The sequence below is a fragment of the Gavialis gangeticus genome, unplaced genomic scaffold, assembly GCF_001723915.1.
Source record: "Gavialis gangeticus isolate Ggan-Ray unplaced genomic scaffold, GavGan_comp1, whole genome shotgun sequence".
NCBI lineage: Eukaryota > Metazoa > Chordata > Crocodylia > Gavialidae > Gavialis > Gavialis gangeticus.
This window is the reverse complement of record NW_017728995.1, coordinates 25,341,014-25,367,419: the sequence shown is the minus strand read 5'-3', so window position 1 is coordinate 25,367,419 and position 26,406 is coordinate 25,341,014. Positions and strand designations below refer to the sequence as shown.

Below are 26,406 nucleotides of genomic sequence, written 5' to 3'. Positions count from 1 at the left end.
GAGAATTTATATCCATGAAGGTTTTATATCTTGAGAATGTCCCCCATAAAGTGTTACCAAATTAAAAGCAAGCACTTTAGGACTTCTGAGGACACATTTCCTTGAAAGTCTGCTTTTTCAGTTGTGTGCATTTCAGGTTTACACCTTTTGTAGCAGCAGTGCATTTTTTATAAGTAGGTAGACAAGTAAAAGCATAACTCCCAAAGTACCTGAGGTATATACCTACAGAAAGAACATATATACTTCTCAGGAGCTCAGCAGTCAACTGTACGATGTTTAAATATTTCTTCTCTTCCTCCTGGCAACTGTAATCAGTGGTGTAAAAAATTAAAAGGAAAAGAAAAGGGGTTTTGTTTCAGAAAGTGATTATGGACTTATATCTCCAACTCTGCTCTTCACATGGATTTATAAAGGCACCCTCAGATTAGATACAAACTGGCTGTTCTATTTACAGGTATGATGCGTCTAATACACTGCACCTCAGAATAGCATAACTCAGGACTGTAGTCCTAAGGCAGGCTGGGAAAACTCTTCCTCTCTCATATCTGGCCATAACTAATGTCAGCATATTGTATATGAACACATTTTTATGTAGGTGTTTTAAAAGGCAACAATACTCCATCTATTATATGCAGATTCAGTGACATAGGCACAAGTTATGGCATGCACCTTGTAGGTCTGTACTAACTTCACTGTTTGGGATCATAGGTGAGGAGTATGAAGAGAAGCTGCAGTTGGAAGAAGAGAAAAGAGCAGCTGATGAAAAACTCAGATACAAACGAAGACGGACCAAGGAGCTTCAGGAGGACGTTCAGGTAAAATGCACATGACTTCCAAGTATATCACCAAAGCCAAACTCTTTCATATCTTTTTTCTGAAGGATTACACATCATTCCAGAAGTATTTCTCCTGCACTATCTGTGTGATTCTCTATACCCCTTTCTAATGCTCCAGGATAATGGAAAAAAAATTCAAAGGTGCTTGATTCACATGGGAGCCTATGTCCCATTTTCAATGGTGATTTAAGGTTCTAAGTCTGAATTCTACTGAGTTTTCTCCCCTAAGACAGACGGTTAAGTGACTGTGTGAGATTCACAAAGGGAATTAGTACATAAGCCCAAAATCTAGGTCCTCAAATCATCTACTTGCAGCTGTCATCTAATCCTGGAATTGCCCAAGTTTCTGATACTAAAGTTCCTAAGGTACTGGATCAGATAGGTACTCTAAGCACAGCTAGCAGACCAGGCTCCACACAAAATGCAGGAAGTCACATCCTGGCTGAATGATCTGAGTAGAGGGAGGCACCTTTCTGCAGCTTAGAGCAGGATGTCAAAGGCATGGAGACAGCATAGGGCTTAAAACACCCTTTTCCCTCAGCCCTTACTGAGGACTACCTTAAGTGGCTCTCTTGGGCTGGAATCATCAATCCCATTCTTAGACCTCTAAAAGCATATCTGTCCAATGCAAGGCTGTGCTATGCAGAGATGCTCAACCTGGTTCTGGACACTAATGCATGCAGAGCTAAAAACAGTATAGTTGTGTTAGCTTGGTGCTATGTCTGGACTAATTTGCTCTCCTTGGTTCCATAGTTAGCGGGAGTATCAGCATAATGCTGCCTTGCAGATTACAGACATATCTCAGATGATTAAAGGACTAGAGAAAGCCAGCCCAGTAAGCAACAGCATACTTAAAGGAGCTAATTAACTCAGGTGCAGTACTTCACTAACAGATATATTGCTCTTGGTTGCAGAACTAGCATGGACACCTTCACATATCACTTAAGTGCACCTTGTAACTCTCCCCACACATTGTTTAGGCAGCCTATGGGAGCTTGGATGTTGTTAGTTCCACCAGGAAGCTAAGTAGCTAGATTGGGGGTGGGCAAAATACCGCCCATGAGCTGTATCCAGCCTGATCACCATTGGGAGCCCAAGGAGGGAGGGCTGCACCCTAAGCTGCTGGGCTGTGCCACAGAGCACACAGACTTCTCTGCCCTGGCCCCCAGCCAAATTCACCCCCACCCCATCTGGCTTCTTGTTGGTGTTGTGGCTGTGCAGTCCTGGCATCACGGTCACTGGCAGCTGGGCCCGCATGGGATGGGGATGATGCAGCGCACTGAGTAGCCTGCCACCATGAGCCGTTACCACCACAGCACCACTAGGAGGTGAACCTGTGCTGGCCGTAGAGCGGGCTCAGCCTGGGACAGCCACCTTTGACTTTCTTGGTGCAACACAGCAACAGCAGTTCATCACAGTGGGCGGGCAGAATGGACATTTGGCACGCTACACTGCCTCCCTATCCTGTATGGGCCTGGCTGCTGGTGGCCACAGTGCCAGGACTCCACAGTGCCAATAGGAAGCCAGGTCAGGGGAGGTGGAGATGGGTGGGGGGAAGGGAGTGGCCAAGGAGTCTGCACACTGCCTGGCCTGACCTAGGCCCAGCTCCAGCTGTGACAGCAGAGTGGCACAGCATACTCCCCTCCCTCAAGCTCCTGGCAACAACCAGCAGGTCAGATAGGATCAACTGACATCTCCCCAGACCCCCATCCTCAACAGTCACCAAAACTCATTAAGTGGCTCTCCAGCCCAAATAATTGCCCACCTAGATGTTTAGCACTGCAATGTTTAATATAGGAGTGCCTAAGCTTCATTAGGAATTTCTGTACATTTTATTCAAGGCTGATCGTTCTTATCAGGTGTAAAATAAAGTTTCCATACATAGGAACTATATTTAAAGACCTAGTTATAAGTTATTATGCATAAATACCTGACATACAGGCAAGAGAATTGAAAGTCTAGTTTCATGATGTTGATACTTTCAGGACACAATCTATGGTTAAAAACAACTAACAGTAAAAACTAAGGCCCCAGGCAGACATTACACTTAAGATGCAATTAACCTGATTAATTGACTGGATGCTCCCAGCCATGGGAGCACTACTTCCCAGTGCAAAGGGAGCCCAGGAACATGATTACAGGCTTCGCTCTGCCACTTCAATATGGTGCACTTGGGATCTGATCCTCGATCCCACAATTGCACCTCTTGCCATGCACATATCCATAACAGGAGGCCCAATTGTTGGGACTGTGCCTCAGATCCCATCATACCTTTAACCATCACAACCTAAGTTATAAGAGAGATCCTAGTACAAAACATTAATAAAATATTGGAAGAATTTCAGAAGCCTTCATTAACTATTTAAAGTTAATACCGTTTTTTAAACTAATTAAAAACACTGCTCAAAATACTGTGCATTATATTAGATCTGTGCTTATTTTTGCAGAGTATGGAAAATACTTTGGCCATCATGCTAAAACAGGAGGCTGCCTACCAAGAAGAGAGAGAGGAGAAACAAGCTTATGTTTTGCAGCTTAACAAAGTCACAAATGAGCAGAAGCCAAAATTAGAAAGGATCATGAAACAGGTTGGTTAAACTAATTCATGACAACTCATTAGTGTGAGTGATATTAGGAACAAAATAAACCGCATGTTTACCTTCAAGTCAGTTACTGTGAACACTGAGACTGAATCCACGTGAGCAGGGCCATGCATTTGCAGCAGCGCAAATTTTGTGCCGCTTTATGCTGCAGTGAACATCCCCATTCATGCTATTTGCTGTGGGACACATTGTCCTGCTGCTCCACGTACTGCAGGGGGGCTGGCTGGGCCAAAGTCTGCCTCAGCACACGGCTAGCCAGTAGGCAGCCCCCACACCCTAGACAGCCAGGAAGCAGCAGAGAAGCCAGGAAGCTAAGGCTGCCTGCTCCCCCATCTCCACACACTGCAAAGCCCCTGCTGAGACACATGGAGCACCTGTGCTGAGGCACACTGCACCCCAGTCAGCTGCTCCCCCATCTCAAAGCACTGTGCCCCAGCCAGCTGGTGTGAAGCTTGCTGGGGCACAGTGTGCCTCAGCGTGGGGGGTCTGCACCAGAGCCTCTGCACTGAGGCACACAGAGACAGCCCAGAAGGCTGCCTGCTCCCGTCCCGACGCACGCTGCACCCCAGCCAACCAAAGAGTTGGTTGGGGTGCAGGGTGCCTCTGCGCAGGAGCTCTAGCACATGGAGGACGGGCTGCTCCCATCTCTGCGTTTGTTCTGACACAACACTTGTGTGCTCTGTACCGCCTTTTTTTTTTTTTTTCCAGGGATTTTATTTGGTACTGGGAAATCCTGGCAGCAAATTTTGCCCCAGCACTGCTAATTACCAGGATGGCACACTGTTTAACATGCAACACATGCCGTTTGTGGCACCACATAAGAAGTTTGTGGTACCACAAACTGCACGTGCCTGCGTGTCTGGATCCTGCCTGAGTGTTTGAAGATGTATTCAAATTCTGTTTTTCACAATACAGTACATCCCCAACTAAATAGCAGTTTTATTTACTAACTTGTATGTGTTCATATTTAACAAACTATTCTTTCAAAGTTTCATATAGTACAATAACCTGTAACTGTTGGTATTGTGTAACAATCTGTTCTCTTAAGTTACACTGCATTTAATATTACATGTGTTATATTTTCAGTTTGTTATCACAACGTTAAGTTCGCTATAGCTTTATATTCCACAACATAATTCGTTACAAGATGCTGTGGTCTCACTGATCTGAACAGTTTTTAGTGGGTACTTTCCAAAAGGGGTTTAAGATAACCAAAAATGTACTGCTAATTTGTGACAGTGTTCCAGATTATCCAGAGAAGTTCGATCTTCAAAGAAAACTAAAACAGAAACACAGGAAGAAAAAGACATTGATCTCCGTGAACTGAAAGATTTTAACAGAACCATTGACAAGTTGTTGGTGGATGTTCTTGAAGCAAATCCTGACTTAATTACACCCTTTGAAGCATACTTTCAACAGGTAAAAATATTAATTGGCATACCAAAAAAACCCGACCCAACTCAACACAGCAAAGGAAGGGCTCTGTATGCTAGTGAGTCCAGCAACTCTCCCAGCTAAATGGTTGGCACAGTAAAAGACTACCAAACAAATCGGCTTCATGCAAAAAAAAACGTAACATTGCAATGTAGTTACTTCAGTGATTCCAAGGAACTCTGGCTATTTCATAAGAAAGTAGGGCTATTTGAAAAAAATAAGGGTTGTATTTAACTCTTGCTATTAGTATTGATAATACAAAGATTTGCATGCTTTAACTGGCTTCTATATCCCCATTATATCTGATCCTCCAATAAAAGACTAATAAAATCTCTTATCTTCTAGTCTGGTTTAGAACTTCCTACAGCTGCTTCCAGTGGTAGTAGTCACAGTTCTCGATCATCCTCTTCTCAGAGTTCAGTGGCCTCTGTCAGGTGAGTGAGCATTTCCTTTTTTTAGCCAAAAATTCACCCAGATACTGTCCTGAGTGGTAGAACTTGGTTCTGTGTACCTTGCAAGGCTAATTTGCTATTCCTTATACTTATTTCCAGCTCCCTTATCTTTCTCGTCCTACTAGCTCATTCTTTTGACTAGTAAAAGAATATTTCTTACTTCCTTCAAGTCCTTTGGATCCTTCTGATAAACAGCCAATATCAGTTTGACTTGGAATTGTCATATTAGATGCATGGACATGTCTTCTGTCTGCCTAGCCTGGTTCAATCCAATTCAAGTCAAGATAATAATGGAATCAAACATGCCCAGTCATTGTACCCTGCTGTTTTGTCACATTCCACGCTTCCCTTTCCTCCACTGTCCTACTTTTCCACTTCCACTCGAACACATTTATTTTTAAATGGTTTCAGATAAAGGTGTACCACAGGCGTGGCTGGTGAACTCAAACTGGTGGAGCAGCCTGTGGGGGTGGGGGGAATTTGCAGCCAGCTGGTAGCAGACCAGCTGCAAAACCCATCCCATGGGATGCTTCACTGCCCTACCAGTCTGAGTTCACCAGCTGCACCTAGTGCTCCAATATATCGGAGTGTTCGGCTCGTAAGTCTGTTGGGGGGGGGAGGGGGGGAAGGGGTGTGGAGGGGGGCAGATTGAGGCCCCCACGGTGAGGGAGGAGGGGAGCTAGGGCTGAGACAGGCCCTGCCTAGCCAGGGCAGGGTGCAGGACAGAGCTATGAGCAGCTCGTCTGGGTGGCATAGGAAAGAAGGAGTGGTTTCTGCTTGTGTGCACCCCAGGGGAGGCATGGGGGGGGGGGTTGCGGCCCCAAATCTGTGCACGCTAGGGCCAGGGGCTGGGCTCTTCCCGGTGGGGGCGGGGCTGCACTTAGAGCAGGTGATGGCAGTGCTGGGAAGGGAGCCATAGTGAATTCTGGGTGGCCACAGCTCACTCCACAGCCCCTCCCAGCACTGCTGCTGCCCACCCCAAGTGCAACCTCAGTCTAACCCCCCCTCCAGGAAGAGCCCAGCCCCTGGCTCCAGCCCACAGCAGCAGCAGCCTTTCCAAGCTGAAAGGGCTACATATCTGCAACTGGATCAGTATCAGCCAATATGGTTTGTTAATAATCGGCCATCGGTATCGGCCCAAAAAATCTATCTGTGTACCCCTAGTTTCAGAGGACACAACTATTTTCCTTGCTGCTGGGGTTCTCCACTTGCAGCTTGTAGTCTAGCAGCTTTAAATTCAATTCCTTTTCCCAGTTAAATAACAACACATGGGTGTGTGGCTGTGCAAGTTTTAAATACTGTTCTGTTGAATACCTCTAATAAATCATTTGTTCCTCTGCAGAGGAAATATTCCATGGTCATGGTCTAAATGGACATCCAGCAGCCATTAGGAAAAAAAAAAGTTTTGTCTTTAAAATGTTCAGATGTCATACTAATTTCATTTTCTGCCTTTTTTAGATCATCCAGGAGCAACAAAGGCTCAGCTTCTGGTCAAGTATCATTACCTAAAGTTGTAGATTTGAGCTTGTCAATCAGTCCTCCTGCTTCAGCTGCTGGTGCTAGTTCACGGCCCTCTAGTGCAGCTAGCAGCTCAAGTAACCTTTGCAGCAGAAAAAACCTGAAATAATTTGAATTTTATTGTGGAGTGTTCACATCCCACTAGCAGTGCTTCTACATTATTTTAATAATTATTTAATGCTCTCTTCCTTATTTATCAAGATCTTCTAACATAGAAATGTTTACTGTATTAAGATATGCTTTTCAACTTAGTTGCTAGTAAAGGTTCATGCTAAACCACCTGAAGCAGTGAGTTACAAATTAACAAATACAACATTAAATGAAACCGTCTCTAATTTGTCACTGGGTTCATGCTGTAGAAACTAAATGGCTTTGGGGAAACCGCTTCAGCAATTCAGATTCTTGTGACAAAAGGGGCAGTCTCTCTGTGCATCAGTAACCAGTCTTCCTATTCCTTCTTAAAAATTGACCATTAACGTTACAGTTCTTTTGTATTGAGCAAAATACTGATTCATAGTCATAAAGAATGCCATCTCCAAATAGATGTGGTCTTCACTTCAGAACATTACAATTTGGCTTGATTTCTCCATACTGCAAAATTGGGAACAGGGGGAGAATAAGTTTATAAACAAAGCCAGCTTTCCATTTCCACTATTTTAATCTATATTTATACCAAAGCCACATGTCAGGTAACACTTTAATAGTGAGTGGCAAATTAACATTTGCTTTGCTTCAAAAACAGTTTGAAACAGGCTGTCAATCTTTCACACTGCAGACTACGTCTCAACAGAAAAAGTCTGTCTTGTAGGCTGCTTCTCATCCCCATTCAGAACCACACAGTATATCCTTATGGCAACTACAACATATATTAAGAATGTATTTTATAGACAACCAGCTGTAAACAAGGACAAATAGCACCCTGTGATCACCCAGATCATCAAGTCCAGGTCACCAAGTGCTCTGCCAACCAGAGTTTAAAACCTTATGTTTCAAGAAACGGTGGCCCATCCACAACAGCACTGGTCCTATATAACTATTTCCCTAAAACTATGGTCAAAAACCATTTCTGATGATACATTTGGGATATCAGTACTAATGTAGGGCACAGACACCCACCTCTACCTCACTTTCCTCACCTGTAAAATGAATATAGCACCATCTTGCTGCTTAGGGGCAATGGAAGAACAAACATATTTCTGTTTCAGAAAGCACTATGGAAATCTTTTGGGATGGATGCACACATCACCAATACAATCAACTATTCAGTGTTAAATAAACAGCTAAGTACATTCAAGTGAAACAAATATTAATTTTAATAAAATTCAATGATTAAAGAAGTTTATATACATTGATGGCACATCAGCTTCAGTCAAATAATCCCTTTCAGTAGCTGAAGGTTAGGTCTAATACAAAAATAGTAACAGTCAATAGAACCTTAAGATTGCCTGTGTGTTTAAAGTGCAAATCCGATACCAGTCACACAACTAGCTATATTTTAAGGGTAATGAAGAATTAAGTTTTCACCCGATTAAACATTATAATACAGGAGCATCTTAAGTAAGAGCACAGTGAACTAAGATCTTAAGAAGCTGGCTGATATAACATGAAATACTCTTGCGTATATCTGCATGTCAAATGATCTCTTATAATTTAACTTATGCCAACCTTTAACAAACACTTTCCAAGACAGAAGAGATAGCTCTGCCAGTTTTTATAGGCATTTTAAGGGCACACACTTTCCACAAGGGACACCAGAGTTAAAAAATATCCTTTAACTGCATCCAACATAATGCATTATTTTTCTACGCAATTCATTGGTTTTTCTGCTTACTTCCTTTTTCTCTCTCAAATTCAGCAATCTGATTGAATATATTGATTAAGTTCTGGGGCAGGCTCCTTTTAACACCACTCTCTGATTGCCCTTTGCCACTCAGTGTAGTTTCCCCATCTACTTCTGTTGTTTTTGTTGCGTCCCCAGAACAGCCTTCTGTGTTTTTATACTCCCTTTCATTTTTATGATGAGTTAGCTCATATCTGTCCTCATCATAATGTCTACTGGCCTCATACCAGCTGCTGGAGTGTTGTTTGTATTTTTCCACTGACCTGCTGGAGTAATCAGACCCTACTGGAGATGAGAAATACTTGCCCTGACCTGAGCTATGTCTTCTAAATGGTTCCTTTCTCCCCTCTACTTCCCTTTCTAATTTTCTAGAATAATATGCCCTGGTTTTATCATCTGACCTCTTGTGATATGAACCTGAGGAACCCCTCCTACTGGAAGAGGATCTATCTGTTTTACCCTGTTTTTCGATTTTGCTGCTACTTGCCTGAGTCTTGGAACTACTATAAGAATCCCTTGAATCTTCAGACCTACCTCCAAAAACGTCTTCTTCATCAGCTGACATCCTTGATTGAGAACATTGTCTATCTTTCTCTCTTACCTCTATCTTTTGATAAACTAAACTGTCCTGCCTCTCCAGCAGTTTTTCCATTTCAAACTTTTGGTTAAGGAAGGAAGCAGAGGTATCAGCTGGAGGCGAGTACCACTCGTCTTTCCTACTCTGATCTTTCTGAGGAAAAGATGCCCTAGCTGAATGCTTTTTGGAGCTGTGGGAGGACTCTGACCGATTCCGATGCCTTTTCTTCCGCTTTTTGTGATCGGAGGAAGAGGACGATGAAGAGGAGGAATCTGATACATTGGAGGAAGAGTCACTTGAGGAGGAAGAGGAAGAAGCTGATTTTTTCCTTTTCTTCTTCAGCCTAAAAAGGTAATTAGTTTATGAGAACATCTCCAATTTCATCTAAAGTTTCTGGCAAAGCCTTGACACTTTGCAGATCCCCAGAACACAGTCCTTCAACTCAGAACTGCTGCAGGACCAGAATATTCACATATCCTCAAGTGTAAAAGAAAAAAAAAAAAAAAGGTAATGGTGACATGGATGGAATCTTTTAGCTAAGTTTTTAACAACAGAATGGGATCTAAAAAAGTAATGTAATGGATCAACTGGAAAGGGCATGAAAGCTGAAGGCGACCCTCGCCATTTGCAAGGGATACGTTCTCATATCCCCCGTGAATGGCGAAATCCGCGAATAAGCCCCCGGTGGTGAAGGGGCGCAGCACGGGTCCGGCGGTGATGGCGGGAGCCCAGCAGCAGCAAGCACGGAGCTCCCGAGGAGCTCCTGTAAGCGTATGGAGTGCATTTAAAATGTGGGTTCAGCCCTCGCAAATATTTGAAACGGCAAATGTTGAACCCACGAATAGCGAGAGTTTCCTGTATCTATTTTTCGGGGGGACCAGGCTCTTGAAGTGATACAGTAAGCAAATTACCCCAGCTATCTTTAAAGGTTAAAACTTGGATAAGCTAAAATAAAATATTTCTTAAAGTCACACACACACATAAGTTCTGCTGTTTCAAGTGTTTAGCTGAGATCCTTATCTAACATCAGATGTGAGCAGCAGCTAAAAGAAATGAGATAAACCTGAAGAGCCTTGGAAACACCAAACTGCCATGATTTTAAGCATTATTTCTTTGCCGGGACTACTTGAAGAATCAGGCTGTCTACAGCCTTGATATTATAAAGAAGGGCTTCTGATTAGCTACTCTATACTTCTCCCATTATACTCAGGGGACACTAAAAAACACCCTCTGGAAAAATCTGCGGGAGGGTAAATTAATAATAAAAAAACAGAACCAAATATATGAAAATGGATTCTCCTAAGTTTTATATGCACCTGTCCCTTATTCCTCTTTTGAAGCCACAGTCCCACAAAATAATGCCTGGTTGCCAACAATGTCACAGACAAACAAAGACAATTTCAGATGGAAGTTTAGGGGCAAGAATTAATGAACTATCATCAGACCTCCTTTTATGTCACAAAGGTAAAAGGATGGGTAAGAGTGGCATATGGAAATTTATCCATGAACCACCCAAGGCAGTTCAGTGGCTTTATTTAAGCATTGGGCTGAATTTTTTCATTTAATATCTGATCTATTAGTTATCTGTCAGGAAAATGAAGGCCAAGTCACTAATCTAAACGAAAATGTTGTAGTAAGAACAATGAGGGGCTCATTTTAGTTACTAAAACAAACAGCTGTTTTACTTGCATCTTCATAAAATGAACCTTACCCTCCAACACTAGTTAGCAATGGACTCTTAGGGTTTGGACAAATGGTCATTTTCTACAGGGAGAGTCCCTGCTCTCTCAGGAGAACCACAAGCGTACATTTTTAATTCTTCTCCCACCACACTAGGAAAAAAACTTGGGAACATCCTAAGGGAAGTGGATCCCTGGAGAATTTCTTTCAGGAGACAGAATGCCTGTACAGGGAGCAGATGCAGAGCTGTCCTCTGGAATCCCAGCATGCTTTGCTTCTTTTTCCTCCCACTCCCATAGGACTTTGTGTCAGTTCCAGCCAAACATGGCCTGCAAATGCTTCAGGCTAAAAAAGCCCAGCACTGAAGCACTTAGGGGGCATGTTCTGCTCTTGGCTTTTTCAGTGTCTTGGGGTCTGCTCCAGACAGACCAGAACCAGCCAACCTGCCCCCTGTACTGTTACCCCAGCCCTGACTGCAGCACTTAGGTGTTGGGAAGTGCAGGTCCCTGCCTAACTGCAGCTAGGCTGAAACAACGCAGAGCGCTCAGGGTGGACAGCTGTGTGCACAGGACAGGCACAAACCTGCCACCTTCCCCTTCCCTAATGTGGCAACCACCTGCCCCCTCCCGTGACCTGGCAGACCCCTGCTGGGACTAGAGCACTTTGTTCCTTGGCTGGGATGACCTAGTTGGGGATGGTCCTGCCTTGAGCAGGGGTTGGATTAGATGTGACCTCCGGAGGTCCCTTCCAACCCTCATTCTCTACAGTTCTGTGATGAGACAGCAGACAAGTGCAGGGTCTCCTCTGTCAAAGCCTCACTAGAGGGAGTGAGGGGGCAGGGATTTTAAGCCCAAATTCCTCAGGGGCCTGGTTCCAGGCAGGAAGTCAATCAGTGCTGACCTGTGCCCTTGCTTATGTCCCTGTTGCTGAACTGAAAAAGAAACCTGCAAAGCTCTTTGAAATGCATGCTCTGCAGACCCCTGGCAGCCCAGGGTCAGTGCTGCAGGCTGCTTGTTTCCCTACTTGAGCTGCTGTACAGTTAAGTTTTCCCATTAGGAAAACAAACCTGGGAGAGTTCTCCTGAATGATTTGAATGCATGTACACAGCCTGAGTACAGACAGAGTATAGTGAATATAACAGGGTTACCTTTTTTCTTCTTTTAAGAGTTTACGCAATTTTTGTGCACTTGTTTCTATTTTCTTTTCTTTCTGTCTCTCTTCTTTTGCAGCTTGCTTCTCCCTTATTTCCAAAGATTTCTTTTTGAACCCAGATATCAGGAAGAAACCACGTTAAAAGTAACAATATGTTAAGCCAAATGTTTTCCCCAAATCCCCAACATTCATCACAATATATGCAAACGGAATATTGTACCAATATTCCCAGACCAAAAAATTGCAGCAATTAAAAAGAAGATGATTGTGGAGGAGTATGGCATTAACCATTGTGATGATCCGTATGGATTTAAGGACCATATTGCAGTTAATATCCAATAAAAAAAAAGATTTGACCAGCCATTGCATTGGTACCCATGAGAGAGTGCAGTGAAGCAGGCAGCCCAAAATGTACATATATGGGCAAAGCAAGGAAAATAAAGCATAGCAGTTCATATGAATGAGGATTGAAATGAGGAGAGAGGTTTTGGGAAGATTGGCAGGATGGTATTGTTATTGTAGTTAAAATGTAAGATATGATGATAGATCCAATTTTAAGATGCCATCAGAAGTGGCCATTATTTAGATACAAACCATTTTGCAATTGTACCACAGACCAGTTTGATGCATGGTTTACACAAGAAATCATGTTCCAGTGGGTTGTTGGTGATGAGCAGCACCCAATGACAGACACAGCAGCAACGGTCCAATTCAGAAGAAAAGGCATTGGAGGAAAACATATCATCAGTATTACAGGAAAAGAAGATGTCTTCATGTTTGAGCTATAAATCTATTGTTCTATTATGGTAACTAAAAGACAGACGGACATGCAAACAAAAAAATGCTGAGGTGTCAAAGAGGGTTCAAGTTACCATTAGATTAATCCTTTTAAGGTTAAGTAATCAGGAGCTCTTTCAGAGAAGCACATCTGTGGGAACTTGACAATAATTATTTAAGTGATGCTGCCCTTGGATAAACGAAACCCTTAGCTCTGGGCCAATTTAGGAAAATTGCTGGCAAACAGCATATCTTATGTTCCTTACCTGAACAGATAACCCTTGTCACAACAGAATAACGTGCAATGACATTGAAACAACACCCTTCATTTGACTAGAATGCACTCAATCATTTTGACATGGACTGCAAGACCCCCAATTAATGTAACTGTGCTTCCTTCTGCATGCTGTTAACTACATAGGGGTGCTCGAATGTGACACATGGACATTTCTGGAACATGATTTAGCTTTAATAAAGGTTGTCATCAATCTCCTCTTCCCCCTTCTTTCATCAAAACTTTTTAGCATTATGGCTCCATCAACAAAAGAAGTGTCAATTGAGACCTGTGTAAAGGAACCAGACTGTCCACATCTACCTCAGTCTATTTACCTCCTTCAACGTAGAAGAATGGGAGCACAAACACCCCTGGCCTCAGTCCTCTAAATTTTATTCACTCTTTGATCCTGTCTGGAAGACAATATAAGTAAAAGATGAATGAAAAAGGCACAGAAAGCGAAAGGTAATAGACAATGGAGCTCATCGTAGAGATCCATAGGGACTCATTCAGGAAACATGCTAGGTGCAGGGCAGGAACAGAAATGCACTGGAGGAAAAAGAATAGAAAAAGGATCCTGAAACTTGCTCCCCCATTATTTCCTCCAAGGTTTGGCCTTGATCAACTGCTGTTTTTCCCCCGCTACATCTACCAGTTACACTGCACCTCACAACCCATTTGGCAGAGTTCCGGATCATTTCACTGCTCAGTGCAAGGTCTGTCTTTGTGCCCAAAGGAAGGTGTAAGTTTTCCTTTTGATCTGCCTTTTGCTGGTGATTCCCAAAGGCAAGCTTCTAGTAGTTGGTCCATAATATCAGAATATACCTGGCCTTTACCTATCAATTTTGGGACTTTATTTGCAAGTTTTCATGCAGCATCAGTGTCATAATTTGGGCATGAAGATGGTTTTCACCTCCTCTCTACCACACAGGGTTACCGGGTTCTGTTCTCCCCTGATACCTAATTGCTGTGTTGTTCCTTCCCCTGGCCATCTAAATCAACCAAATCTGCAAGATGCACCCAGAGTTTTGGTAAATGCAGCCATAATGCTTACTGTAATAGATATTTTGTGGAGAAGGGAAGAGGAGAGTAAGACAAAATAGTAAATAATTTCCCCATTCCCAAATTTGATACTATTTTTGCCATTTACTCAAGTACATAGAATTAAATTAAGAGAAAGTAAAGAATCACCTGTATATGCTTGCGGACTTTTATTAAGGCTTCTTCTGCTTCTTGAAAAGTCTCATCCAAATTTAAGGCTTTCTTATAGTAACTCTCAGCATTTAGCAGTTGCTCTTCCTCTTCCAACCTAACAATCAAATGATAAAAATTTATAACACTTAACCCATAGAATTTGTTTTCTTCTCTTACCCTAATTCTAGTTTTCCTACTTTTCCCTTCCAAAAATAAACACAGAATTCACTTTTTAAAGGGGAAGTATTAAAATGAAGGTGTTTGCTTCATACTTGATGTTTTCCTGATCATCAGTAACGCTATGCTTTAGAACTTCAATTACAATTTGGTAAGTAGGAGACGCCACGTTTCACATTCACTCCTCACAGATTGATGAATCAATTTTCCTGCACATTAAACGCTGATCTCTTAATTTGTTTCCTTGACAGAATGCTTACATGCAAATTACTTAAGAAATTTAGCAAAACCAAAACAAACGATGCCCTAACTGCAAAGGTATAAATGTTATAACAATAAATACCTTGCTAAGCATGGATAAAATTCTGTGAGTTCTTTTTCAAAGTCTGGCACTCTATAAACAAAGATGTATCAAGGAAAAATAAGAGGAAAACGTAAAGAGGGGCTGAGGGTGGGCCAAAAACAATGGAGCATGTAAAGAGAATGGAGAATGTAACATCTTCACTTTGTTTGCCCGTAGCCAGGAAGATCAACCCCTCCTTGTTTTTCATACACAGCCATCCCAATTTGAAAGAAAGGCATAAAAGCATCCATAAGGAAATGAAGAGGAGAAAGAGGTTGACACTTACTGTCCCCCTCTTTCCACAAGCGTCTGACAGAGGTATTTTCTTGCATTTCTATGGGTTGGACAGTTTTCTAATGCAACTTCAAAATCATCTATGGCTTTGTTCAGGCTTCCTTTTGTCGCATAGCTAGAAGAATACAGAAGTTACATGGGAACTGTACAGGAAGACTACATTTGACCAATAGGTTGGAATCCATCTTTCAAAATCAAAAGACTTACAGTGCCCCACGGGCTACCAAAGCTTCTACATTTTGCTCATCTATTTCCAAGGCCTTGTTGTATTCATTCATAGCCTCCACATGGCGGCCAGCCTTAAAATAATCGACCCCAGTCTTCACACTAGAGAAAATATTTGGAAAACGTTACATACAATTACGTTAAACAAAATATACCTCATGTCATTAGTTGTGTGAAAAGCCTCACAACTTTTACCATACCGTCCTTCCAGAATGATGGTAGACAGGAGCATTTTGCAAGGTACTGTTTTAGAGGTGCTCTTTGTATTAGTGTGGTACTTATATTAGTCTGAGATGCAATTTTTTTCATGTGAAAATCTGAAGTTTGAGAACATATCTATAGACTATTCAATTATATGTGACCCTGTTTTCCACCTACACTTAAAATGCTCACAGCATTTTTGATCTTTGAGACTACTTGTCACATTCCATCCTAATATTGGGAAAACATGAGATAATACAGGACCAAATTAACCACTGGCTGGAATAAGAAAGCAGGACTCTTACTGAGTCAAAATATTTTGAGGCTTTGTATTTTCTCTCCCCCCCACATTTGTCTAAAGTTAACTGTCTTCCAGTAAGTTAATATCAGGGGGTCTGGAATTCAGGCCAGACTTACGGAGTCTTCGTTACAGAAATAAAAAATAGCAACTTAACTTTGCAACAACTCCTAGGTCAGTGGTGCTCAAAAGTGGTGCAATATCCTTTTGAGGGTACCGCAGGGTTTGAGGAAATAAGCATTCACTCTTCCCTGCCCTGCCCCTGTGCAAGGAGGTAAATGCAGGTTTGTCTAAGGTCATGCTTATTCCCCTGCTGCCTCCTGTGTGAGAAACTATGCCTCCCTCCTTCACCTGTGTGAAAAGCTAAGCACAGGCTCACCTGTGCCAGACTCCAGTGCAAGGAGGCGAGCTCATTACCAACCATACCCCGCGGCTCTGCAAGGAGCCAAATACTTGCTTCCCCACCCCTCCCCATCAGCCAGGCATTAAATGCTGCAGCAAATAAATTAGTTCTTGAAATGGGGTGCCACTCAATTCACAGGAGTTATGGAGGGGTGCCAGGAGCCTAAAAAGTTTGAGAACCACAGTTACAGATAAACTGCAGTGAAAGAACCCATGTACTGTGTTGAATGGATGCTGGTCTTAAAATTTTCTTGCATCTCCATTGTCACTCATTCCCTCTCTCTCCTGCCCTGGCAGCGTATACTGTCACCTAAACTGCTTGACATAAAAGTAAGCATTGTGTACCATTTTAAGGCCCAGGATGCAGACTGCTTCTTCCTCAATGCATAAGCAAAGTCTTCTTCATTGAAGTTTTTGCTGTAAAAAAAGAAAGAAAGAAAGAAAGGAAGAAACATATTAGCTATCCAAGTTCCCTTCCAAATCTACAACACCAGCACTAGAGCTTACATAACATTTCAGCATGGCTTAAATAATTTACAGTATCACTTTTTTTTTTTTTTTAAACAGCAAAAGCCTTTTCCATTTCCAAAATCAGATTTGTCCACCCAAATGAAAGGTCCCTATCTACACTGACGTGGTTACATATTCATTTGCAAGGGGCAGTTCACTTAGCTGTAACAAACCATATTTGCTGTGTCGCTTAAGAGGTATAATGCTCATACATGTGCAATTAGTTTCCTCAATTTGGAAAAAAGTCTAATCTGAATCTGCACTATTCAAAAAGATTAGGTCCATTAGTGAAGCAAGCCATTAGTAAGAGGCATATGGGATAAAATTATTAGAATTTAATCACCTGCGATTTTAATTTCTTGTTCCCATTATGCATTGTTAACAGCTTCCCAAGCTAAACAGTGCCAAGCAAATGAATGTGCTGCATGAGGCATTCAATTTCTTTAAAGTCAGAGAATTCTACTTATTTCACTTGATTGGCTCATATCAGTCAGTAGCCCTGACGTTATAGAGGTCACAGCAAATTTTAAACAAAGACTGCTAATAGGGAGTAGAATATTTTAAGGAGCAGAACATTTGCCAAAAAGCAATGGAGACAGTGCAACACCACTGACCTTTGCAGGCCTCTCATTAAAGATGGAGGGTCAGAGTCATTTATTCCCATTTTTCCTAATAAAAATTCAACTACTGATGGATTGGCAAATCCCACAGAACGATGCAAGACTTTTTCATATGGCTCCGAAGTATTGGCTACTTCAACACTTCGCCTTGAAGAAAACATGAACATGTAAGTATGACCACAATGACAGTTCATTTGCTTCATTATGCTGGCATACAGAGTGAGTACACATAAATTGGTATCTGTTAATCCTTACTAATTCACAAAAAAAATTAGGTAGCCCCACCTCCCTCAAGCAGTACCACTACTTCAGATGAAACCAGTTATGATTTGCTGAAACTCCATGCTCTTTGCTGCTCTCTTCATTCAAAGGCTGCAGAATCAGGCCACCAGTTTCTCTGCCCTCCCTTCTTATGGTTTATTCTACCTGTTGCTGATAGGCTATTAAGCAACGTTACACTTAAGACATGATTAACATCTTAACTAATAACCTAGCCACACATTAATGCAATTAAGGGCACAGTAAAACAACAAATAAGCCACAAAGTTATTACACAAATACAAAATGTGCAATCACTTTGTGGCTAGCTGTCAACATGCCTGAAATCAAATGTATGACCAGGCATCAGCAGATCAAGGTTCCCAGCCTCTGGGGTGCAAAGTCAATGTCAGGGTCATATTTTGTACAGTTCTGAAGCCAGTACCATCCCCATGCAAATGTTTAGACTCTCTAAGAAAGACTCAGGCATTTAAAAAAAAAAAAAAAAAAAAGACAGCTTTGTCTACAGGTTCTCAAAGCAATGTATTTAACAAAACTAATCTGGCACAGCTGAACACAAGCTCTTACCTATAATGTAATGGCAAGTCGTCAGAGCTAATTACTCCCAGTTTAGTACTAGACAGATTGGGTGGAAGAACAGAGTTGTGCAGCGATACTGTGATCTTTTCATGGTAACGATCAACGTCCTTAATTACAGCTACAAAAACATAAAGTAATTAAAGCAAACTAGCAGAATTACCATTTACGAGCTAAATAGGAAACGAACAATTTCTGGGGGGAAGGGGTGTATGGGCACCTGCCTTGTATAATGTCTCCAGTCTGATAGTATGATAAAGGATCACCATGGCTGCTATGAGAAGGTGCATCTCTTAATGGACAAAGAGCCTGGAACGAGCAAAACCAAAAATATGAAGAGCACCAACAATTACAAAAACATATGATTAAGGAAGCTCCATTAGAAGACAGTTTCCTCCTCTCTCTATCAGAATCATTTTGTGTAATGATCGTTTTTTACTTAAGTAAATATCCAACAATTCAAAACAGAAGTTGTAAATTACAAATGCAGTTAGCATGCAGACATGAAATCTAAAATCCTGGTATTGAAATTTAATACAAGACTGCCAGTTTCTGTGCAGGTTTACTATTAACAAAAAATGTTTAAGTTTCATTTGCAATAAAGAGAAAGCCTTTTTTATGATCAAGTTGTCCTCCATTGCGTTTGACTATCTTCAACTGTATTCAGTGTGGCTATATTAAATTGGCTTGCTTCAGATTCAGGTCTACCCATCTCAAAGCCAGAAAGCATTAATGACTGTCCAGGAAAAGATAACCCTGATCTCTGAGGTCCCCTGTGCAAGATGCAGCTGATACATTAGGAAGTCAGTGCTGCTCTGCATACATTTACTTGTTACAACTCACAATCAGATCTTACAGTGATTTCTAAGTCTGAGATTTCCCTTATCATGCTGCTGCCCATGCAGATCAACACCATGAAAAAACCAAATTCACGAATAGAAGTAATCCTCCCAATCACAATATCGCCACGCTCAATATCTCGGAAAAACAGCTCCCTCCTGTCTTCACTGGGGACCTCCATGAATTGTTCCAGGGGTGGCATAACAGCATAATATTCTGTAATTAAAGAGCAAAGAACAGTTATGTAATAACGACTCTACTTTCTGAAATAGCCTATCACAGTTAACTATAGTGTCAGGAAAGTATAACATGGAGAAAAGCAAAACAGTAGAAGTTGTGTCACATTCACAGTCATTTCTCTACATACAGTACAGTACAATAGGAAGTCTCACTCCTTCCAGACCCTGAGGCTTACTGCTCTTTTCCCTTCCTCTCCTCAATATGGTCAATAAGGTTCTCCACATCCATGTTAAAGCCTCCAGAGATTCTGTATTTGCCTGTACAACTTCTGGTCAAATCGGACTGGACAAGATTTATTTTTCAGAGAGTCAGTGCAATCCCATAATTCAGCCAGAAATAGTCAACACAAGATCAATGTTTGCTTCGTATTCACCCAAGCTGTGCAAACTTTCAGCATCTGCCAGCTGCAGGAGGTCTGCCAAAACCTAGCAGCCCACTGGGCAAGCATAATTAAGGCACACCAGTTTCTGTACACAAAGTAGTACTGTGGCTACCATTTCACCAAGCTGTCTGAATCTCCAGCCTGAATGATCCATATAAAGCTGGGTCAAGTGGAAACAGCCTTCAGTAAAAGTCCAGAATAAAAGTTCAGCTCTTGTTTCTGAAGCAGCAGAGAGACATCTGAGCCACTCTGACAGTGAACTCCTCCAGGAGACATTGGTTCACAATAGTAACACCCTGACAAGGCTAAAAAAGGAGAGAAAATCATTTTGATAGACCCACACAACAGGAAGCACTTCTTACAGACTGCTTTTTCAAATTGGTAATTGCAGCTATCTACCACATAACCAAAGTAATGGTCAAAGCAGCAAAATCATCACCAAATTTCTCCAAAAACAGTCATCTTTCTTTGCCTTAACCAAAAATCAAGCTGCTACTTGAAGAAAACAAGTAGCAACCCAGAACATCCTACACTACAGGATAATAAAGTGATGGAATTTTAGTTTCTTCCACTGTCAAGAATTAATACCTCCCTGAACTTACCTGGCACAGAAAGAGCCAAGAGCTCATTTATCTACCTCACATTTGTTAAAGTAATAACCTAGTTTTATAGATAGGAAAACTCAGGCAAACCACTAATTACCCAGCAAACTGAGGTCAAAGTATGAAACAGAACCCAAACCATAGAGCTCTCAGCCTTGACCCACGGGTGTCAAACATATGGCCTGTGAAGCAGTGTTGTCTAAACTCGCAGAGCTCCCCGAGAGGTTGTGAATTTAGGGGTGGGGCAAGAGGGGACAGGGCTCACCACCAAAATACAGGGCACAGAGCCCCATTAGGAACACGTGTTGGTGGAGCCGGGGAACAATGGCAGTGTTAACCCCTGCCACCACTTGCCCCACTGCCATCCAGGGTAAGCTTGATACCCCTGCTCTAATCTATCTCCCCTGAACTGTATCCCTTCACACGTTTAACAGGACTGTCAGAACTTTTACCCTTTATTCCAACAGGTAATATTAAAATGCAGCAGCTCTTCTGGACAGTAACTATTTAAGAAAAGGAAAAAACATATGAAGTGCCACACAAAGTCAGACCAACAGTCCATCTAACGCAGTATCCTGTATTCTGCCTTAATCCCATACCTCCTAGGGATCTAGTCTGATGGTTCCTACGCCGACCCATCAGCATGAACACGTACCTGACAGACTTTGTGGACTACCCCAATGTCCGTCCTTTTAGTCAGAAGGGACCCTTGGTGCATACCTACCTCGAGTACACCAGGATGCAGCCCCTCTACCCCTTCTCAAGAACCCTGTACTGAGATTTTAACTGCACTTTCCCCCACCTTTTACTTTATGCACACCTCTATGTATCCCCACCAAGTCCTGGGACCTTCTGGTCCACCTCCTCCTGGCCCAGGCCAAGCTCTCCATATACCACACTAGGAAGCTGCTGCCTGGGGGACCCTCCCCCCCAGTGGTGCTTTGCTTTAAACTCAGCATGCTCCCATGCGAAGCCCAGCACACACCCAGAAGAGGCATCACATTAGTTGGACCCAGCTCACCCACCAGCTGTACAGATTGGGCGCTTTAGTGGAGCTTTTTGGCGCTTTCATCTAATACCTTATTGAATCAGCTTGAAATAAAAACGCAAAAAAGCCCTGCTGCAGCGCCCGAGCCACACACGCCGAGGAGCTGCGTCAAAGTCACACGCTGCTTCTTCCAGTACAGTGTGGGGATTTTTGTTTTGGTTTGGGGGGTTTTTTCACACCTGTCAACAGCCTATCGGACTATCTTTCACTCATCCATGCACATCTCTAGGCAGAGTTTCACTGGCCTGTGTCCACATTCTCCATCAGTATGTTCAAGGGGCAGCGGGCACTGGCTGGTGGTCTCTGCCCAGTGTCCTCCCCTTCCCCACCCCTCTAGAACGCCGGTATTAACCTTTGACCTGTCTCCAACAGTGGCAAGCCTTAGAAGGAAATTATATGTAGAGGGTGCCTAGTGCAATCCACCCCGCCACACCCTCCCTGGCATCCACTCCCATGGCTTTAAGGGCATCAGGATACACCCCTGATTCTTCTATTTAATAACTTGTTATGGACCTGCCCTCCATGAATCTGTCTAATCCTTTTTTGAACCTGATTGTATTATCTGCCTCTATGACCTCCAGAGACTATGCATTCCACAAGGTAACAAAGTGCTGCTTCTGCTTGCTTTAAACTAGTCTCCTGTTTATTTGGGTGGGTGCCCCCACCAAGCTATTCTATATTCCAGGACTTAGTGAATAATGCTTCACCATTCCCCTTATCAACATCTCTCATGATTTTGGAGCCCATTTGTGTTCCACCCCTCCCCCTAGCCGCCGCCTTTAACTGAAGAGTCCTAGCCTTTTCAGTCCCTCCTGGTCCAGCAATTTCCCATACCCCTAATCATCTCTGCGGCCCTACTCTATGACTTTTCTAACTCTACTACATCCTTCTGGAGATATGAAGACCAAAACTGGAGAATATTCACAATGTGGATGCATTTATGTAGTGCCATGGTGAGGTTCTCCATTCCCTTCTTAAGGATACCCAACATTTTATGCCCAGCCCATCCCCTCTGCTCCTTGCTCATGCATGCACACATACATACACACAAAATAGGTAACTGCTTTCTAAAATATACATGGCAATTCTACAAATGAGCCCCAAATTTTGCTGATCTGCAGCAGCTCCGCCACAATAAAGAAATTAGGCACAGTTGTCTTCCATGAAAACAGCTTTTCCAGCACATTTTTCAAGCCCTTTGGACACGGGAGCACAACTGTGAGAACTGGAAGCTCCTAGTCATGAACTGGCACAACGGTGGCAGTTACAAGAAGGTAGTCTAGCACTTAGATGAGGCAGGAGTACAATCTGGCTACTGTAACCAACTGAGCAGCCCTCCTCAGGATCTGTTCTGCTCACCCCAAAATGGGTAGGGGGCTAGAAAAGGTGCCCTAAACATAACCTATCTACCTTCTTTCTGACTGGATAACCGTGTCCAGTGGGACCATCTTTCCTGCAGTCAAAATCAATGAAGACACACAAACAATTTCAGGACCTGGAACATCAGGGCCACCCTAAACAATCCTATCAGTAAGAGCCTAGCGTGCCGCATGGAAGTTGTGGCTCAAGAACTCAGGTGATACAACACTGATGTTGCTACACTGAGTGCAACCCAGCAAGCGTGAGATGGGCAGCTCAAAGGATATGGAGACAGCTATACTTTCTTCTCGAAGGGTAAACAGGAAGGAGAATGACAGCCATCAAGAATGAACTCAGAAACCAACTCAACAAGTTCCCTATGAGAATTAATGAGCGCCTCATGACTTTGTCTTAAACTGGCAGCAATACCCCGCTGTCATCAGCACATACACCCCAGCTCTCAACATCACTAATGAGTCCAAGGAGAAATTCTGTGTCAACCTTGACCAAGGCTTTTCTGATGTTCCAGAGGGAGACAGACTTTTTTTTTTGGGGGGGGGGGGGTTCAACACCAAAGTCAGAAGGGACTCAAACCTCTGGAATGGAACTATTGGCAAGGAAGGAGTACGACAGGTCAGCACTCAGTGGCATCCTCCTCTTGACAAAATGCATAGAACATGGACTCACCATGTCCAATTCCACCACAAAAAAAACAGGCACAAGACATCATGGTAACACCTGTAATCTAAGTACTGGTACCTGATTGACTATGTCACTGTTCATGCCCAGGACTGCAAGGATGTCCGCATCACCCACGCTATGCTAGGAGCTGACAATTGCTGGACTAATCACCAATTCATCCAACTTGGTTATGTCACTCAAACTGGCTCGCAAATGACAGCTGCAGCAGAAACAATGCTGATGGAAGATCAGTGTTGAAGGACTCCAGGACCCAATCAAGTGAGACCTCCTCCACCAGCATCTCAATGAAAAGCTGGTGAATTCCAAACAGCGAGAGAATGTTGGCAGCACTTGGGGTGCCTTCAAGTCCACCATCATCAGTGTCTGCAAAGAGACACTTGCATTCTCTACCAGGAAACATCAAGACTTATTTGATGAGAATGACCGGGAGATACAAGAGTTGATCGACCACAAGTGCAAAGCCTTTTGTGCTTGGCGGAACGACATCAGCTGCAAGCAAAATAAAATCAAATCTCCAATAAGCAAGTCAAAGGTCCAAAGGAGGACCTGAGATATGAAGAACAGATGGTGGAAAGAAAAGGCGAAGGAGATTCAACATCTCACCAACATCCACAATATGCATAGTTTTTTCAGTGCCACCAAAGCCATCTACAATCTGAGCACTCAGGGACCAGCCCCCTTGAGACCTAATGATGGAGAAGACCTGATCATGGGAAGGGGACCTATCAACACCCACTGGAAGGAGCATTTTGAAGACCTTCTCAATTGAGACTCTATTGTTGATGAGTGTGCTTCCAACTCTATCCTGCAACACCCAGTCAGAGAATCTTGAAACCCCTCCACAACAGGGTTAGGAAAACCATCAAGCAGAAGAACAAGGTACCTGGAGCTGATGGACTCCCCACTGATTTCTTCAAGCAGGGGGAAGCAGAGCTCACATCACAGCTCCATTCCTTCATCTTAAAAGATATGGAACAATGAGAAAATCCCAGATTACTTCAAGGATGCCACAACAGTGACAATCTTCAAGGAAGAAAGTAAGTCTAACTGTGGAAACTACAGAGGGATCACCTTGCTGTCCACCACAGGAAAGATAGTTTAGGAGAGTTCTCACAACAATCTCCTTCCACTCGCTGAAGAGCTCCTCCCAGAATCTCAGTGCAGGTTTAGGGCATCAAGAGGCACTACTGACATGGTCTTCACAACTCACCAGCTGCAGGAAAAATGCCGGGAATAACAAAAACCTCTACATGGCCTTCTCTGACCTCATGAAAGCCTGTCAAGCCTGGACTGTCAACCCAGTAGCACTGTGGAAGATCCTCTGGAAGTATGGATACCTACTGAAATTCATCACCATTCTTTGCCTGCTCCAGAACATATGTGAGTGGTGGTGGTTCTCACTAATGGATCTATCACAGATACCTTTGAGGTTAAGGCAGTAGTTAAGCAAGGCTGCATTATCACCAGGGATCCTGGTTTTCGCTGATAAAAAAAGTCGCAAATTCTCTGATTAGAACCCCCAAATTCCACTATTAAAATGAAAGGCCACTAAACATATAGATATAAATTGAACACAATGTTTTATTGATAAAGATACAATTTTAAAGCAAATTTAAAGCCTACCAGTGCCTCAATCACTATAATAAAATAAATTCTAAATACCTATACATTTTGGGATTTAATTTTGTTTTGTTTTTTACCACGGAAAAATAAGAGCTTCCTGTACCCCCTTAGCTCACCAGGATGCAGGTGCAAGCCCCTCACTCCCCACCCATAGCCCCGCCAGTGCCCCTCAACTCCTCACCACCCTGCTGGTGCCCCTCACACTCCACCCACAGCCTCCTGCCCCCTCCCCAGCTCTGACGGAGGAGGCCCCCAGCTGCCAGGACTATGGGGCTAGGGACCTGGGTCTGCAGCCCACTGCTCCCACAGCAGCACCTGAGCGCTGGTTACTGCCCACGGGAGGTGGTAGCTGCTGTGGTGAAGTGGAGTGCAGAGCCTGTCTCCCCCTCCCTTTCCCCCAGGGGTGGCATGGCTGGAGTGGAGTCCCAGGGGGGGTGGGAAATCGGGTACGGGCTGCCAGCTACAGGCTCAGATTGTGGCGGGAGGGCTGTCTCTCCTCCACTGTGTGCACTCCTGCTACTGGAACTCTGCTAGTCTGCAGACAGATCTGTGCAAAATCCACGTTTCTCCACTAAAATGAAAAACCCGCATTTTTCTCAGGTAAAGTGAAATTCCGCAACTGGATCCCTCTTGTCCACATGCTTATTGCTCTCAAAGACCTCTGACAGGTGATAAGACAGGATTTTCCTTGACAAAAAAAGCTCTATACTTATAGTAAGTGAGGCGTTAACACAGGGGTAATTATTTCAGGTGGAGAGCTGCTTAATGAGTTTTGGTGAGCTGCCAAGGGCTGCAAAGGTAGCCCCACCTGTTGATAGGCACCCATGCCCTGATCACAATCTTGGGACTAGAAGTCCTGCCCCCTAAGCCCCAACCATTGCCACTGGAAGTCTCTCCCCTTGCCCCCAAAAGTACTGCTTTTGGGAAGGGGGTTTGCCATCTTGGAACCAGAACAAACAAAAAATTGGATACTAAAAATCAAAATTCACAATAACATATTTTAATTTTATTTAAAAAAATATTTTTGTCCCGATCTGTGTGGTGTAAATAGAAGTGATCGCATAATAGCTCAAAATGAAGTCTTACTCATGTATTGTAGAGGCGTGTGAAGAGGTGGGGCATATGGAGAGGTGGGTATGGGGTTTGTGGGGGGCTGTGGGTGCATGTGCATGTAGGGTATGGTGTGTGGATGTGGGTGTGTGGAGGGGGAGGGTGGCCAAGGGTATGTGTAGGGGGTGGGTGTGCCTCCTCTGCTGGGCCCATCCTAATCAAATGGTCACAGCACAGAGATTTAATCACGTTGTCACAGGGCAAAGATTTTGGGGAGAAACCAAGGTGGCTTTCTGCC

General features: G+C 43.2%; 2 protein-coding genes across 2 annotated transcripts in view; one reads left to right on the top strand and one right to left on the bottom strand.

Annotated features, from left to right (window-relative positions):
- CCDC39 (coiled-coil domain containing 39) overlaps window positions 1-7,178 on the top strand; it is a 41,327-nt gene extending 34,149 nt beyond the window's left edge. The window contains exons 16-20 of the mRNA XM_019503346.1: window positions 709-815; window positions 3,284-3,424; window positions 4,679-4,858; window positions 5,219-5,307; window positions 6,784-7,178. Of these exons, the coding sequence (XP_019358891.1) occupies window positions 709-815; window positions 3,284-3,424; window positions 4,679-4,858; window positions 5,219-5,307; window positions 6,784-6,952 (686 nt within the window). The 3' untranslated portion in view covers window positions 6,953-7,178. The remainder of the gene's footprint in view (window positions 1-708; window positions 816-3,283; window positions 3,425-4,678; window positions 4,859-5,218; window positions 5,308-6,783) is intronic.
- Window positions 7,179-8,138: 960 nt separating this feature from the next.
- The window catches only part of TTC14 (tetratricopeptide repeat domain 14), a 27,097-nt gene continuing 8,829 nt past the window's right edge, over window positions 8,139-26,406 (bottom strand). The window contains exons 3-12 of the mRNA XM_019503042.1: window positions 19,119-19,318; window positions 18,487-18,571; window positions 18,254-18,383; window positions 17,402-17,554; window positions 16,623-16,694; window positions 15,359-15,478; window positions 15,144-15,266; window positions 14,335-14,452; window positions 12,088-12,197; window positions 8,139-9,603 (exon numbers count right to left, since the gene is read on the bottom strand). Coding sequence (XP_019358587.1) covers window positions 8,655-9,603; window positions 12,088-12,197; window positions 14,335-14,452; window positions 15,144-15,266; window positions 15,359-15,478; window positions 16,623-16,694; window positions 17,402-17,554; window positions 18,254-18,383; window positions 18,487-18,571; window positions 19,119-19,318 — 2,060 coding nt within the window. The 3' untranslated portion in view covers window positions 8,139-8,654. The remainder of the gene's footprint in view (window positions 9,604-12,087; window positions 12,198-14,334; window positions 14,453-15,143; window positions 15,267-15,358; window positions 15,479-16,622; window positions 16,695-17,401; window positions 17,555-18,253; window positions 18,384-18,486; window positions 18,572-19,118; window positions 19,319-26,406) is intronic.